Consider the following 18905-nt stretch of genomic DNA (forward strand, 5'->3'; position numbering starts at 1 on the left):
AGTGACCACCCAAAATTAGTTACTATTGAAGAAAATGCACTGCTTGTTGTATAGTCCTGCAGGGAGGGCTTCTAAGGGACTACAATTTTCTAACAGAAGTTTAAGGAGAATGTTATGGTTTTAACATCTGTAGCCTTATAAGCCTACATTATTACATACCCTAAATGTGGATGAACGTGTCTGAAGATGAGTATTCTGTGAGTGGTATGTGATCTGCAGTGAAAGTGCTCCTAACTTCCACAAAACAATCCTGTGGTTCAATGGCACATGTTTTAAGTGAAATAGAAGAGTTAAAAAACACATCTGTGTGTACTGGTCTTTTGAAACTCTGCAATTTGTTATTGAGGAGGAGTTAAATGTTACTGGATCTATGTTTCGGGCTGGTATAATGCAGCAAAGAAGTGATATACCTTATTTTTTCAATGGGTCCACGACTAGAGAAAGGTCACTTGAAGTGTTAAGAGAAGTTTTTATTGAATTGTACTTGGAGCTGTACAAAATGACCACATTTGGCAGTAAGAGAGTTATCCACCATGTCTGTGTATTTTTGATAATTTTCAAGAGTGGAGGGGAAGGCAGGGTAAAATAGATTGGCCTCCAAGATCATTGGACTTTATAGACACTGTGATTTTTTAATGTGGGTGATATGGAAACACAGTGTTTCAGCTGCAAAACCATTAAGCTTATAGTATTTAATAGATTTCGTTAATCAGTAATTTGAAAACTTTTTTGGTCATGGTGGGAGCTATGTGACAATTTATGTAGATCAGTATTTAAATACATCTAAAAACAAAGATGATGTGACTTACCAAACAAAAGCGCTGGCAGGTTGATAGACACACAAACATACACACAAAATTCAAGCTTTTGCAACCAACGGTTGCTTCATCAGGAAAGAGGGAAGGAGAGGGAAAGACGAAAGGATGTGGGTTTTAAGGGAGAGGGTAAGGAGTCATTCCAATCCTGGGAGTCGAAAGACTTACCTTAGGGGGAAAAAAGGACGGGTATACACTCGTGCGCACACACACACATATCCATCCGCACATACACAGTCACAAGCAGACATTTGTAAACGCAAAGAGTTTGGGCAGAGATGTCAGTCGAGGCGGAAGTACAGAGGCAAAGATGTTGTTAAAAGACAGGTGAGGTATGTGCGGCGGCAACTTGAAATTAGCGGAGATTGAGGCCTGGCGGATAACGAGAAGGGAGGATATACTGAAGGGCAAGTTCCCATCTCCGGAGTTCTGACAGGTTGGTGTTAGTGGGAAGTATCCAGATAACCCGGGTGGTGTAACACTGTGCCAAGATGTGCAGGCCGTGCACCAAGGCATGTTTAGCCACAGGGTGATCCTCATTACCAACAAACACTGTCTGCCTGTGTCCATTCATGCGAATGGACAGTTTGTTGCTGGTCATTCCCACATAGAAAGCTTCACAGTGTAGGCAGGTCAGTTGGTAAATCACGTGGGTGCTTTCACACGTGACTCTGCCTTTGATCGTGTACACCTTCTGGGTTACCAGACTGGAGTAGGTGGTGGTGGGAGGGTGCATGGGACAGGTTTTATACCAGGGGCGGTTACAAGGGTAGGAGCCAGAGGGTGGGGAAGATGGTTTGGGGATTTCATAGGGATGAACTAAGAGGTTACGAAGGTTAGGTGGATGGCGGAAAGAGACTCTTGGTGGAGTTGGGAGGATTTCATGAAGGATGGATCTCGTTTCAGGGCAGGATTTGAGGAAGTCATATCCCTGCTGGAGAGCCACATTCAGAGTCTGATCCAATCCCGGAAAGTATCCTGTCACAAGTGGGGCACTTTTGGGGTTCTTCTGTGGGAGGTTCTGGGTTTGAGGGGATGAGGAAGTGGCTCTGGTTATTTGCTTCTGTACCAGGTTGGGAGGGTAGTTGCGGGATGCGAAAGCTGTTTTCAGGTTGTTGGTGTAATGGTTCAGGAATTCCGGACTGGAGCAGATTCGTTTGCCACGAAGACCTAGGCTGTAAGGAAGGGACCGTTTGATGTGGAATGGGTGGCAGCTGTCATAATGGAGGTACTGTTGCTTGTTGGTGGGTTTGATGTGGACGGACGTGTGAAGTTGGCCATTGGACAGGTGGAGGTCAACGTCAAGGAAAGTGGCATGGGATTTGGAGTAGGACCAGGTGAAACTGATGGAACCAAAGGAGTTGAGGTTGGAGAGGAAATTCTGGAGTTCTTCTTCACTGTGAGTCCAGATCATAAAGATGTCATCAATAAATCTGTACCAAACTTTGGATTGGCAGGTTTGGGTAACCAAGAAGGCTTCCTTTAAGCGACCCATGAATAGGTTGGCATACGAGGGGGCCATACTGGTACCCATGGCTGTTCCCTTTAATTGTTGGTATGTCTGGCCTTTGAAAGTGAAGTAGTTGTGGGTCAGGATGAAGCTGGCTAAGGTAATGAGGAAAGAGGTTTTAGGAAGGGTGGCAGGTGATCGGCGTGAAAGGAAGTGCTCCATCGCAGCAAGGCCCTGGACATGCGGAATATTTGTGTATAAGAAAGTGGCATCAATGGTTACAAGGATGGTTTCCGGGGGTAACAGATTGGGTAAGGATTCCAGCTGTTCGAGAAAGTGGTTGGCATCTTTGATGAAGGATGGGAGACTGCATGTAATGGGTTGAAGGTGTTGATCTACGTAGGCAGAGATACGTTCTGTGGGGGCTTGGTAACCAGCTACAATGGGGCGGCCGGGATGATTGGGTTTGTGAATTTTAGGAAGAAGGTAGAAGGTAGGGGTGCAGGGTGTCGGTGGGATCAGGAGGTTAATGGAGTCAGGTGAAAGGTTTTGTGGGGGGCCTAAGCTTCTGAGAATTCCTTGAAGCTCTGCCTGGACATCAGGAATGGGATTATCTTGGCAAACTTTGTATGTAGTGTTGTCTGAAAGCTGACGCAGTCCCTCAGCCACATACTCCCGATTATCAAGTACCATGGTTGTGGAACCCTTGTCCGCCAGAATAATAACGATGGATTGGTCAGCCTTCAGATCACGGATTGCCTGGGCTTCAGCAGTGGTGATGTTGGGAGTAGGATTAAGGTTTTTTAAGAAGGATTGAGAGGCAAGGCTGGAAGTCAGAAATTCCTGGAAGGTTTGGAGAGGGTGATTTTCAGGAAGAGGAGGTGTGTCCCGCTGTGACAGAGGATGGAACTGTTCAAGGCAGGGTTCAATTTGGATAGTGTCTTGGGGAGTTGGATCATTAGGAGTAGGATTAGGATCATTTTTCTTCGTGGCAAAGTGATATTTCCAGCAGAGAGTACGAGTGTAGGACAGTAAATCTTTGAAGAGGGCTGTTTGGTTAAATCTGGGAGTGGGGCTGAAGGTGAGGCCTTTGGATAGGACGGAGGTTTCGGATTGGGAGAGAGGTTTGGAGGAAAGGTTAACTACTGAATTAGGGTGTTGTGGTTCCAGATTGTGTTGATTGCAATTTTGAGGTTTTAGAGGGAGTGGAGCTGGAAGTGGGAGATCGAGTAGATGGGAGAGACTGGGTCTGTGTGCAATGAGACTTCCAGCCTTGCCTCTCAATCCTTCTTAAAAAACCTTAATCCTACTCCCAACATCACTACTGCTGAAGCCCCAGCTATCCGTGATCTGAAGGCTGACCGATCCATTGTCATTCTTCCAGTGGACAGGGGTTCCACAACTGTGGTACTTGATCGTCAGGAGTATGTGGCTGAGGGACTGCGTCAGCTTTCAGACAACACTACATACAAAGTTTGCCAAGGTAATCCCATTCCTGATGTCCAGGCAGAGCTTCAAGGAATCCTCAGAACCTTAGGCCCCCTACAAAACCTTTCACCTGACTCCATCAACCTCCTGACCCCACGGACACCCTGCACCCCTACCTTCTATCTTCTTCCTAAAATTCACAAACCCAATCATCCCGGCCGCCCCATTGTAGCTGGTTACCAAGCCCCCACAGAATGTATCTCTGCCTACGTAGATCAACATCTTCAACCCATTACATGCAGTCTCCCATCCTTCATCAAAGATGCCAACCACTTTCTCGAACGGCTGGAATCCTTACCCAATCTGTTAGCCCCAGAAACCATCCTTGTAACTATTGATGCCACTTCCTTATACACAAATATTCTGCACATCCAGGGCCTTGCTGCAATGGAGCACTTCCTTTCACGCCGATCACCTGCCACCCTACCTAAAACCTCTTTCCTCATTACCTTAGCCAGCTTCATCCTGACCCACAACTACTTCCCTTTCAAAGGCCAGACATACCAACAATTAAAGGGAACAGCCATGGGTACCAGGATGGCCCCCTCGTACGCCAACCTATTTGTGGGTCGCTTAGAGGAAGCCTTCTTGGTTACCCAAGCCTGCCAACCCAAAATTTGGTACAGATTTATTGATGACATCTTCATGATCTGGACTCACAGTGAAGAAGAACTCCAGAATTTCCTCTCCAACCTCAACTCCTTTGGTTCCATCAGATTCACCTGGTCCTATTCCAAATCTCATGCCACTTTCCTTGACGTTGACCTTGTAACGTGCGCGTGGGGCACGCAATACTCATTAAAGCCTGTACTATGGTAAGTGAGTGGGGTTTACCTTACGAGACAGGATTTTTGTATCGATATTGACCGCGTGTACCTGAATGGTGCAAATCAGACTTACACCCACTCTGTAATAACAATGATACGTCAAATAAGTCCGAAATACAAATACACATCAGGACGGACGAAAAGCAACACAGCAGATGCTGCCAATTTGTTAATAATACTGTCGCCAGCCTAATTAGGCATTAACTGAGTTTCTTCCCTGTACAAGTTGATGTACATTCATGCAAAACAACACGTAGTAACACTGCATAAGATAGTAAATTTTAGAACCAGAAAATCTATTGAACTGATAGTGTCACTTTCTGTACTGATATGGAAAAACCATGAATACATAACACTACACTATAATAGAGGGAAACATTCCACGTGGGAAAAATTGTATATAAAAACAAAGATGAGGTGACTTACCGAATGAAAGCGCTGGCAGGTCGATAGACACACAAACATACACACAAAATTCTAGCTTTCGCAACCAACGGTTGCCTCATCAGGAAAGAGGGAAGGAGAGGGAAAGATGAAAGGATGTGGATTTTAAGGGAGAGGGTAAGGAGTCATTCCAATCCCGGGAGCGGAAAGACTTACCTTAGGGGGAAAAAAGGACAGGTATACACTCGCACACACACACGTATCCATCCACACATACAGACACAAGCAGACATGTCTACACTATACACTACACTATAATGTATACTACCAAACTTCGTACTGTCTATTGATCTGATTAAAATCGGGCATAGGTTACCCTAGAAATAGCACTTTGGGGCCACACACAAAATGTCAGTTTTGATAAAGATAAAACACTGATAACTTTTGACATATATATTGACTTTAACTTTTGCTAGTCAAACCAATTTAGAACACTTCAGAATTCAAATGAATAAAAAAAAGGGAGGGGGGAGACCTTGAAACTGTTGTGATCACTGTATAAAAAAAATTGATTACTGAAATTATTATGTTCTCAAGATTTCCAGTATATGAGTTACTACTCTTTTTATCTTATTTCCTGCTTATTTAAATACCTTTATATCTGTCTCGAAATAATTAAACTTCATTACTAAATCAATATTAAAGTCATCTTCCAACTTTGTCAGACCTTTGTTATTTATTTACTGGTTCATTAACAAAACAGTTCTTTAAACACCATTCTAACATAGCTAGGTCTGCAGGAAATTATTATTATCACAAACTTTAATTTTTCATCGCGGGACACTCGGATTGCACAACATTTGGAAAGGACCCCGTCTAGGTTAGTTGTGAGGATAATTAAATGATAGGAAAGTTTTGGTAAAATTTAAGTTGTTATTAAGTTGTTATTGAACAGTATGGAACATAAGTAACACTGGTCCATACGAATACAGTACTAAAAGTTTCAACCTGTTTGTATTGATGCGGCGGTTGGCAGGCGGTGAGATGGCGAGGCACAGAGCACACATACAACCATAGCTATGGCTCTTGACGTATCGGCACTTTATTTCTTCATAGCGTCGCAATACTTTTCCATTTAGTGCCTATGGAATTTTGCCCTGCTGTATGGGCGTTGGAACGGCATACCCCAGGCTCAATGAAACTACGTCTTCCAGGAGAGCCTCCTCGCTCCAGAACATGTTGCTCAAACCAGTGCCAAACTCCAACTACTACTGCTGAGCCCGTTGTGCCGTGCAGGGCCCGCGTGCATTTTCCCGCGCTCGCCTGCCATCCACCTTTTACCGCTCCCTTACAGACAGGGTATTCACCTGAGCTTTTGCGTTCTACATATTCTAACACATTGCCTATGTATGGACCAGACGCATGGTTACAATCTTAAACATCTTACAACAGTCTCAACATTTGTTACATTTCAATTCTATTACAATATTGCTTGACATTTGACATAAACATTAATTTTCACATTGAAATTTGTTTACAGTTTTCTTAACATAATGGCATGAAACAAAAAAGAGATGAAAGCAGAACATCAATTACTCAAGTTTATCGAAAAATCAGAGGGAAAAAAAAATTACTTATTTGTATAATAGTACAGCGTCGTTGTTGTTACAACCTCCATCTGTCCAATGGCCGGCTTCACACGTCCGTCCACATCAAACCCACCAACAAGCAACAGTACCTCCATTATGACAGCTGCCACCCATTCCACATCAAATGGTCCCTTCCTTACAGCCTAGGTCTTCGTGGCAAACGAATCTGCTCCAGTCCGGAATTCCAGAACCATTACACGAACAACCTGAAAACAGCTTTCGCATCCCACAACTACCCTTCCGACCTGGTACAGAAGCAAATAACCAGAGCCACTTCCTCATCCCCTCAAACCCAGAACCTCCCACAGAAGAACCCCAAAAGTGCCCCACTTGTGACAGGATACTTTCCGGGAGTGGATCAGATTCTGAATGTGGCTCTCCAGCAGGGATACAACTTCCTCAAATCCTGCCCTGAAACGAGATCCATCCTTCATGAAATCCTCCCCATTCCACCAAGAGTGTCTTTCCGCCATCCATCTAACCTTCGTAACCTCTTAGTTCATCCCTATGAAATCCCCAAACCACCTTCCCCACCCTCTGGCTCCTACCCTTGTAACCGCCCCAAGTGTAAAACCTGTCCCATGCACCCTCCCACCACCACCTACTCCAATCCGGTAACCTGGAAGGTGTACACTATCAAAGGCAGAGCCACGTGTGAAAGCACCCACGTGATTTACCAACTGACCTGCCTACACTGTGAAGCTTTCTACGTGGGGTGCGACTGCTACGGTCGCAGGTTCGAATCCTGCCTTGGGCATTGATGTGTGTGATGTCCTTAGATTAGTTAGGTTTAAGTAGTTCTAAGTTCTAGGGGACTGATGACCACAGCAGTTGAGTCCCATAGTGCTCAGAGCCATTTGAACCATTTTTTTCTATGTGGGAATGACCAGCAACAAACTGTCCATTCGCATGAATGGACACAGGCAGACAGTGTTTGTTGGTAATGAGGATCACCCTGTGGCTAAACATGCCTTGGTGCACGGCCAGCACATCTTGGCACAGTGTTACACCACCCGGGTTATCTGGATACTTCCCACTAACACCAACCTATCAGAACTCCGGAGATGGGAACTTGCCCTTCAGTATATCCTCTCTTCTCGTTATCCGCCAGGCCTCAACCTCCGCTAATTTCAAGTTGCCGCCGCTCATATCTCACCTGTCTTTCAACAACATCTTTGCCTCTGTACTTCCGCCTCGACTGACATCTCTGCCCAAACTCTTTGCGTTTACAAATGTCTGCTTGTGACTGCGTATGTGCGGATGGATATGTGTGTGTGTGTGTGCGAGTGTATACCTGTCCTTTTTTCCCCCGAAGGTAAGTCTTCCTGCTCCCGGGATTGGAATGACTCCTTACCCTCTCCCTTAAAACCCACATCCTTTCGTCTTTCCCTCTTCTTCCCTCTCTCCTGATGAAGCAACCGTTGGTTACGAAAGCTTGAATTTTGTGTGTATGTTTGTGTTTGTTTGTTTGTGTGTCTATCAACCTGCCAGCGCTTTCGTTTGGTATGTCACATCGTCTTTGTTTTTAGATATATTTTTCCCACGTGGAATGTTTCCCTCTATCATACTCTGTATTTAAATGGTGTGTTAAATGTCAATTTAACAATGGATGGTATTTTGAACAAGTTGTATAAACTATTAAAGCTACAAAACACCAGACTGCATTTTTGGTTGACTGACTTTTGCTGCAGCCTGTATAATAATTGTAAGAATGAAGAGAAAATCTGAAAGAAAAGCAGAAAATTACCTATAAAATAATCTAACTTTGTTTAGATTCCCCCATGTCACATTAGTGATAAATATCCACCCACCTCCAATAGCTTGTCATTGCCCTTATATCTTTTAAAATGAACCTGTATGCATGAGAGTGGGTCAAATGGCATTAACATATTTTAATTGATAGCTTATGTGATTTAATCAAATGAAACTAAGAAATATTTTGTTTGTAGACAGGGATATTTAATTATGAAACATTTTCCCCAACAATGTTCAAGCAGCTGCTTGTTAATTTTGTGTACATTGCTTATGAATAAAGAGAGTTAACTCTCCCCCTTATTTTATAGGTGACATGTGGTCTTCATCTTAATTGTTAAGATGTTATTCATACTGAAGATTTCATAAAGATCAGAAATCAGTTTGCAATTCTCAGTAGGGAAACATCATTAGGGTGAAAGCAACAGTAGACAAGGAAATGTGACAGTGTAGTTATAATACATATAAATGACCTGATAGATAACGTTTGTAGCTCTCGGATGCCATTCGCAGATGATGCAGTACTATGCAGGTATGAAACGCCATTAGAAAATTTCTGCAAAATGCATGTGGACTTTCAAATGATCAGGACATTGTGCAAAGCGGGCAGCTGACCCGTAACATAACAATGTGCAATGTGATGTGTGTACATAATTACATTTTATTACACCATAACTGAAAAATCACTTGGAATCGCAGACCAGCTAAACATCTAGTGATATATATAGTGAATGATTTAAGATGATAGAACCACAAGATGTCAGACAGCTTCATTGGATGAATCCTGAGGATGTGTAAGTTATTTAAGGCGTGAGTCTTCAGCAAACCAATTTTTGGTTATACTTTGTCATTTTGAGACACTTAGCAATGTGGATTAACAGGAGGGAGAGAAAAAATTAAGAGAACTAAATGATGTTTCACAGATTCACTTAGCCACTTTGAAAGCATCTTACGAATTTATAGCTATATGCTGTTAAATAGGGAAGCTCTGCATTATGTAATGGTTTATATTTAAAATGCAGAGACCATATGTTTCAAGATGAGTCAGTAAACATTTTGCTTATACTCAAGTGTGAATTTCAAAATGACTATAGTAGTAAAATTACAGTAATTTGGGCTCACATGGATGCATAGCGAGTCATACTATTCACTGGCTATATAGGAAGAATATAAAATGATACTGATACTTCATGTATCTGCTGCCACTTACTATAAGCTGCCTTGGATACTTCATATGTAAATTATACACATTTTGTTCTGGTAAATGTTTATTTAGTAATTTGCTAACCAAGTGTGGTTTTTGTATGTTTGGTATGCCATCTGAATGGAATTATATGACACAGTAACAGTAAATACAGTTACCTTGAAGCTGTGATATTTTGATTTACAGTCTTATTTATGCCAGATTCATAAACACAGATTGGGACAGAAAACAAGTGATGGTGAAGTGACAAGGTTCACTGTAAGGGTTAGATAAGAAGCCAGGACAGTTGTCAGAATTTGGAACAAATGACATTCAGGGACAAGTCTTCTGATACTTGAGTTTCATGTGTTATCATTCATCATCAGTAATTGATTTTGGCTTTTATTTTTCTATTAGTTGCTATTGCCATTGATATTATGAGGAAATATCTGCTTTTTTGCTTTTTCAGTTGTGACACTTCTCAGTTTTTCTTACTTTATTGTTTGGGTATCATCTTTGTTGTTAACAAGAGATCCAAGGCAAGAAAAATAGTATGCAAAAACTCATTTGTAAATAAAAATAAGACTTGAGTCTGCTGAATGAAAACATTCACTGTAAACTGGAAATATACCCATTGTTTCAATAATTAACAGTTCTAGTAACAGGTTCTGTTGTACAAATGAGTAAAGATTTAAAACACTCAAATGCAGTGACCTAATGACCAAAAAGTTTTCAGTACATGATACTGGAAGTGCAATTACTCAATGTTAATTTCTTCAGCATATGGAAGAATCTTTTCATTCAATGGATTCAAAATTTTCATATAATCTAAAATTGTTTTGGCTCTCTTTGTGCTAGGTTTGATCGGAGCATGTCTTTGCCAGTGAGCTCTCCAATGAATGGTGTTGAAACTCCATACGACTCCATCTCTACTGATGGCCATGATCCCCTAATGAGTTCCCCTATTAGACGAATGGATTTTGCCTTATGTGAGTCACTACAAGTGCAACTGCTGTTTTTTTTTTAATATATATATATATATATATATATATATATATATATATATATATATATATATATATATGAAAATCTTATTTACATTGTAGAAAAGTAAAATTATAAGTCTCAGTCTGCAAGAAAGAAGTGAGGTCTATTGGTGAAAGTTGAAAACAGGTAAGTTTCTTTTAGATCCACTTAATACTCTGTTTTAATTTAATTTGTTTTACTTTACCTGATGTACCTTGTTTTAGTACTAATTAGGAAAGCATGCAAAAAATGTACTTGTATTTTATTAGGTATGACATTTTCAGTTCCTTATTTACTTCCAGTCTTTATAAAAACAAATATTATCGAATTTCTCTTGATTTTCTTAAGAGATTACCTTGTCAACATTATAACTAGGGGAAACTAGAGTTGTAAAAAGATCATCTTGACTGAGAAACAAGACATTTATTTCCAAATAAAATACAAGATTATTTGTGTTACAGCCAACAGTCTGGACATGGGTTTGATGCAACTCTTCATGCTAGTCTTTCTTGTATATGCCTCTTCATTTACTACAGTCTATGTCAGTTTGAACAAACTCATCCTATTCAAGCCTTGGTCTTCCTCTTCAATAACAAACCTCATCTACAACTTTTTAGTGTCATATTTCCTGATCTAATACCCACAGTATTGATCAACTTCATTCATACTTATTCCATTGTCCTTGATAATTATCTTACACTCTTTTCCAGAAACCATCCATTCCATTATCTGATCTGCCAAGCCCCTTCCTATCACTGACAGATATAAAATGTCATTGGCAAACCATGAAGTTTTGATTTCTTCTCTCAGGACTTTAATTACCTTTTGAAATTTATCCTTAATTTCTGTTACTTTTACTCCTTGTATAGTGGGAGCTATAAAGAGGATAGGCTACACACCTTTCTCGCCCCCGCCCCCCCATTCTATACTCTAATAACTCCAGAATTTACTTTCCAGAATTATAATTAATTTATTTTACTGCTTGCTTCTTGTACAGAGTGAGTAATATGGGGGTAGGCTACAACCCTTTCTCATCCTCCAATACTCTCTTCTCTTAATAACTGTAGAATTCCATAGCATGCATTCCAGTCAAATGCTGTTTTTGAATCTACAAATGCTATAAATTTAGGTTTGCCTTTCATCAATTTATCGTATAAGCTAAATCCTAGAATCAATAATGTCTCAGGTGTTCCTTCATTTATCCAGAATGCAAACTGATTTTCTATTGGGTTGTCTTCTACCAGTCATTCTGTTCTTCCATAGCTAATTCATTTAGCAAAGTTAAATATAATTATTATAATAGTTATTTTATTTTTAATTATTGTCTGTGGCTAGATGCAGTCTGCAATTTAACAAAATGACAGCTGAAAATAACAATTCAGGCGAAATAAATAGTTCATTATGATGATATTTGTCTGTGTTGTAAGAAAATCGAGATATTTAGAAGTAGAGAAGAAGAAGTTGTGTGTGTCTACACATGAAAGGTGCAGTGCCAGCTTAGAAGAAACTCAGAAGGTGTCATTCCTTAGTCAATAGAATGTAGTGGCAGAGGAGGTAACAAATTAATGAGGAAAAAGGAGGAACATTTTTGGAACATGATTAGTGCTTTAGCCAATGAAGATGCCAGGCTAATTGTTGTGTCACATCTGCATGCCCCAGAAATCTGGATATTGCTTGAGTCAACCAGCCAGCCAAATGGACACCCCCAAAGAGATCTCTTTCAAGCTGTGTTCAGGTGCTGATAACACTGTCCCATATGAGTACAAGATATCTCCATGTTCTTAACAGTTATGACTCAATATATGACACAGTTCACACCTTGTTACATATTCTAAGAGGCCTAGTAACAACAATAAGTATGAACAGCACTAATGAAATTTCATGGCTGTTCTGCAAGTCACAGATAATTACAGCACTAATTATTTACATACCCATTAACATGTGTGAGTTTCATTGACATCTGACCATGTCACTTGGGTCAGGAAGTGTACATTACATTAATGACTGTTCAAACATTTCAATTTATGTCATTGCTTATTCTTTCCATTCCATTACTGTGTGTCATTGTCTATGACACTATATTTTACATCTCCTGGTTTGAATATTTCAGTGACTTTCAACAGCTGCTGACACATGCTCCTCCTCAGTTGTTGCCTTTACTTAATAAGAAAGCAATATTTGACTCTCAGATGTTGGAATTGTTGTTCTATTTTTGTGCAGTAATTGACATTATGAGTAAATATTGTAGTAGTAGTAGAAGTAATCAATTCAAAGACTGGTTTGATGCTGTTCTCCACACTTGTCTATCTGGTGAAAGTCTCTTCATCTTGTAAACTATTGCAACCTATATCCATCTGAACTTGCATGCTGGATTCAAGCCTTTGTCTCCTTCCATGGTTTTAACTCCCACACTTTTTTCACTGTCAGATTAAATGTGAAGGCAATCACTAAAAATAGGGTCTCTTATGTTTTCAGGTATGGAAAAAACAACCATTTATTTCCTATAATAGTTATATCATCTTAAAGGATGAAGAATGCCTCATTTTTCTTCATAATCACCATTTCAGTTGGCACATTTTTGTAGACACTTTGGCAGTTTTACAATGCCCAAGTCATAACTGTTCACTGCCATCTTCTTCAGGAAGCATTGAACCTGATCTTTCACCTCGAATTGGAGAAGAACCACCATCCACACAAATGTTCCATCAACTTAGGAAACAGATGGTAATTGATCACTCCCAAGTCCAAACTGTATGGTGGGTAGGTGAAGACGTTCCAACCAACGTTTTGCAGGAGATCGATAGTTCGATGGGCAACTTGTGGTTGTGTGTTGTTGTGGAGAATGCTTCTACTCTTGCTCAACATTCCTCTTCTCCAGTTCTAAATTGCCCATATGAGTTTTTTCAGTGTTTCACAGCACATGTCAGCAGTTATTGTTGTCCCAGCAGACAGTAAGTCAACCAACAATAACCCCTTCCAGTCCCAAAACACAGCTGCCTTGACTTTACCGGCAGATTGTGTTAGTTTGAATTTTCACAGATTGGGTATTCACCTTCCCCTTTTTACCATAATACAATTTTATCCCGCCTATATATACTCAATAATACGTAACCCACTTCCAAACCATAACCAAAAAAATTTTTATTTTCCGCTTTCAACACTACCGCTGCTATAAAATCCATCGTTTCTAGTTCAATAACAGCTGCATTCGCGTATTAAACAACCATTTCGGCTAGTTCTAATAACTTTCACTTTATTTCCACTTTCGTTTTTCGCACATCACTAATCATTTTTAGCCACTCCCCACAGGTTTTAACATCATTATTTCTTCGTCAGACAATTGTTAGCCCCATTTTCGTAGTCTTTCACCATAACACCACTCCTTTTAATACATTTACACGTTTTTTCGAAATTTTCCCGAATTTCTCCGTCCTTTAACGTGTTTCAGCGGCAACACAACCACCTAACCTTCATGCACATCGCTGTCTACCAACCCAAGTTCACCACAGGATCAACTTAACCAACACTTTTTCGCCTTTTTTCATACCAGATCTCCAGTTACTTTCTAGTTCACCCTTATCTCTCCCCATATACACTCCTGGAAATTGAAATAAGAACACCGTGAATTCATTGTCCCAGGAAGGGGAAACTTTATTGACACATTCCTGGGGTCAGATACATCACATGATCACACTGACAGAACCACAGGCACATAGACACAGGCAACAGAGCATTAACAATGTCGGCACTAGTACAGTGTATATCCACCTTTCGCAGCAATACAGGCTGCTATTCTCCCATGGAGACGATCGTAGAGATGCTGGATGTAGTCCTGTGGAACGGCTTGCCATGCCATTTCCACCTGGCGCCTCAGTTGGACCAGCGTTCGTGCTGGACGTGCAGACCGCGTGAGACGACGCTTCATCCAGTCCCAAACATGCTCAATGGGGGACAGATCCGGAGATCTTGCTGGCCAGGGTAGTTGACTTACACCTTCTAGAGCACATTGGGTGGCACGGGATACATGCGGACGTGCATTGTCCTGTTGGAACAGCAAGTTCCCTTGCCGGTCTAGGAATGGTGGAACGATGGGTTCGATGACGGTTTGGATGTACCGTGCACTATTCAGTGTCCCCTCGACGATCACCAGTGGTGTACGGCCAGTGTAGGAGATCGCTCCCCACACCATGATGCCGGGTGTTGGCCCTGTGTGCCTCGGTCGTATGCAGTCCTGATTGTGGCGCTCACCTACACGGCGCCAAACACGCATACGACCATCATTGGCACCAAGGCAGAAGCGACTCTCATCGCTGAAGACGACACGTCTCCATTCGTCCCTCCATTCACGCCTGTCGCGACACCACTGGAGGCGGGCTGCACGATGTTGGGGCGTGAGCGGAAGACGGCATAACGGTGTGCGGGACCGTAGCCCAGCTTCATGGAGACGGTTGCGAATGGTCCTCGCCGATACCCCAGGAGCAACAGTGTCCCTAATTTGCTGGGAAGTGGCGGTGCGGTCCCCTACGGCACTGCAAAGGATCCTACGGTCTTGGCGTGCATCCGTGCGTCGCTGCGGTCCGGTCCCAGGTCGACGGGCACGTGCACCTTCCGCCGACCACTGGCGACAACATCGATGTACTGTGGAGACCTCACGCCCCACGTGTTGAGCAATTTGGCGGTACGTCCACCCAGCCTCCCGCATGCCCACTATACGCCCTCGCTCAAAGTCCGTCAACTGCACATACGGTTCACGTCCACGCTGTCGCGGCATGCTACCAGTGTTAAAGACTGCGATGGAGCTCCGTATGCCACGGCAAACTGGCTGACACTGACGGCGGCGGTGCACAAATGCTGCGCAGCTAGCGCCATTCGACGGCCAACACCGCGGTTCCTGATGTGTCCGCTGTGCCCTGCGTGTGATCATTGCTTGTACAGCCCTCTCGCAGTGTCCGGAGCAGGTATGGTGGGTCTGACACACCGGTGTCAATGTGTTCTTTTTTCCATTTCCAGGAGTGTATTTTTATCTTTCATTTTCATTTCAAACTCATGTTACTATTTCCACCTTCTAATACCATGTCACCCTCACAACACCCCCACAATGACCCCATTAAGTTTTATTTACATTCCCTCCGCAAACATGCCTTCACCCTAGCCAGATTACGCTCCCATATTTTATTTTCTCAGGCTTGTCTGACATTTGGCATAACCCCCAAAGGCCTCAAACTTAAAGTTCCCATCTCTGGCTGCAACCCTTCTTTCCATCAGTCCCTATACCAGTTCTAAACTGAACAATCCGTTGCCCTCACCCACCTAATCCTTCACCTACACATCAACTCAACCAATGAACACACCCGTCAACTCCTATCCTTAATAAAAGTCCTCAATCTTTCCTCTCCCACATCCACACCGGCTATTCAGAGCATCCTCCTACAGGCCAACCGCAAATTAGAACAGCATGCCACCCTTCACCTCAAAAAACTATCCAATCTCCTGATTTCCCACCTCCGGAAAGGCAATTCACTCACCCTTCACAACCTTTCCAGCAAACCTCAACCACCTCTCATTGCACACAAACCCAGTCTCTCCCATCTACTCAGTCTCCCACTTCCAGCTCCACTCCCTCCAAAACCTCAAAATTCCAATCAACACAATCTGGCACCACAACACCCTAATTCAGTAGTTAACCTTTCCTCCAAACCTCTCTCCCAATCCGAAACCTCTGTCCTATCCAAAGGCCTCACCTTCAGCCCCACTCCCAGATTCAACCAAACAGCCCTCATCAAAGATTTACTGTCCTACACTCGTACTCTCTGCTGGAAGTATCACTTTGCCATGAGGAAAAATGATCCTAATCCTACCCCTAATGATCCAACTCCCCAAGACACTATCCAAATTGAACCCTGCCTGGAACAGTTCCGTCCTCCATCACAGCGGGACCCACCTCCTCTTCCTCAAAATCACCCTCTCCAAACCTTCCAGGAATTTCTGACTTCCAGCCTTGCCTCTCAATCCTTCTTAAAAAACCTTAATCCTACTCCCAACATCACCACTGCTGAAGCCCAGGCTATCCGTGATCTGAAGGCTGACCGGTCCATCGTCATTCTTCCGGCGGACAAGGGTTCCACGACCGTGGTACTTGATCGTCGGGAGTATGTGGCTGAGGGACTGCTTTCAGACAACACCACATACAAAGTTTGCCAAGGTAATCCCATACCTGATGTCCAGGCGGAGCTTCAAGGAATCCTCAAAACCTTAGGCCCCCTACAAATCCTTTCACCTGACTCCATCAACCTCCTGACCCCACCGACACCCCGCACCCCTACCTTCTTCCTAAAATTCACAAACCCAATCATCCCGGCCGCCCCATTGTAGCTGGTTACCAAGCCCCCACAGAACGTATCTCTGCCTACGTAGATCAACACCTTCAACCCATTACGTGCAGTCTCCCATCCTTCATCAAAGACACCAACCACTTTCTCGAACGGCTGGAATCCTTATCCAATCCGTTACCCCCAGAAACCATCCTTGTAACCATTGATGGCACTTCCTTATACACAAATATCCCACACGTCCAGGGCCTCGCTGCGATGGAGCACTTCCTTTCACGCCGATCACCTGCCACCCTACCTAAAACCTCTTTCCTCATTACCTTAGCCAGCTTCATCCTGACCCACAACTTCTTCACTTTTGAAGGCCAGACATACCAACAATTAAAGGGAACAGCCATGAGTACCAGGATGGCCCCTTCGTACGCCAACCTATTCATGGGTCGCTTAGAGGAAGCCTTCTTGGTTACCCAGGCCTGCCAACCCAAAGTTTGGTACAGATTTATTGATGACATCTTCATGATCTGGACTCACAGTGAAGAAGAACTCTAGAATTTCCTCTCCAACCTCAACTCCTTTGGTTCCATCAGATTCACCTGGTCCTACTCCAAATCCCATGTCACTTTCCTTGATGTTGACCTCCACCTGTCCAATGGCCAGCTTCACACGTCCGTCCACATCAAACCCACCAACAAGCAACAGTACCTCCATTACGACAGCTGCCGCCCATTCCACATCAAACGGTCCCTTCCCTACAGCCTAGGTCTTCGTGGCAAACGAATCTGCTCCAGTCCAGAATCCCTGAAGCATTACACCAACAACATGACAACAGCTTTCGCATCCCGCAACTACCCTCCCGACCTGGTACAGAAGCAAATAACCAGAGCCACTTCCTCATCCTCTCAAACCCAGAACCTCCCACAGAAGAACCACAAAAGTGACCCACTTGTGACAGGATACTTTCCGGGAGTGGATCAGATTCTGAATGTGGCTCTCCAGCAGGGATACGACTTCCTCAAATCCTGCCCTGAAATGAGATCCATCCTTCATGAAATCCTCCCCACTCTACCAAGAGTGTCTTTCTGCGCCCACCTAACCTTCATAACCTCTTAGTTCATCCCTATGAAATCCCCGAACCACCTTCCCTACCCTCTGGCTCCTACCCTTGTAACCACCCCCGGTGTAAAACCTGTCCCATGCACCCTCCCACCACCACCTACTCCAGTCCTGTAATCCGGAAGGTGTACACGATCAAAGGCAGAGCCACGTGTGAAAGCACCCACGTGATCTACCAACTGACCTGCCTACACTGTGACGCATTCTATGTGGGAATGACCAGCAACAAACTGTCCATTCGCATGAATGGACACAGGCAGACAGTGTTTGTTGGTAATGAGGATCACCCTGTGGCTAAACATGCCTTGGTGCACAGCCAGCACATCTTGGCACAGTGTTACACCGTCCGGGTTATCTGGATACTTCCCAATAACACCACCCTATCCGAACTCCGGAGATGGGAACTTGCTCTTCAATATATCCTCTCTTCCCGTTATCCACCAGGCCTCAATCTCCGCTAATTTCAAGTTGCCGCCACTCATACCTCACCTGTCATTCAACAACATCTTTGCCCCTGCACTTCTGCCTCGACTGACATCTCTGCACAAACTCTTTGTCTTTAAATATGTCTGCTTGTGTCTGTATATGTGTGTGTGTGCGCGAGTGTATACCCGTCCTTTTTTTCCCCCTAAGGTAAGTCTTTCTGCTCCCGGGATTGGAATGACTCCTTACCCTCTCCCTTAAAACCCACTTCCTTTCGTCTTCCCCTCTCCTTCCCTCTCTCCTGATGAAGCAACCGTTGGTTGCGAAAGCTTGAATTTTGTGTGTATGTTTGTGTTTGTTTGTGTGGCTATCGACCTGCCAGCACTTTTGTTCGGTAAGTCACCTCATCTTTGTTTTTATATATAATATATATATATACACTCCTGGAAATGGAAAAAAGAACACA

At 43.1% G+C, this 18905-nt stretch overlaps 1 protein-coding gene across 1 annotated transcript in view; it reads left to right on the forward strand.

Annotated features, from left to right (window-relative positions):
* The window catches only part of LOC126474866 (calmodulin-binding transcription activator 1), a 1815894-nt gene that overhangs the window by 1635066 nt on the left and 161923 nt on the right, over positions 1–18905 (forward strand). The window contains exon 21 of the mRNA XM_050102346.1: positions 10407–10537. Within this exon, the coding sequence (XP_049958303.1) occupies positions 10407–10537 (131 nt within the window). The remainder of the gene's footprint in view (positions 1–10406; positions 10538–18905) is intronic.

The sequence above is a fragment of the Schistocerca serialis genome, chromosome 4 (genome assembly GCF_023864345.2).
Source record: "Schistocerca serialis cubense isolate TAMUIC-IGC-003099 chromosome 4, iqSchSeri2.2, whole genome shotgun sequence".
Lineage (NCBI taxonomy): Eukaryota > Metazoa > Arthropoda > Insecta > Orthoptera > Acrididae > Schistocerca > Schistocerca serialis.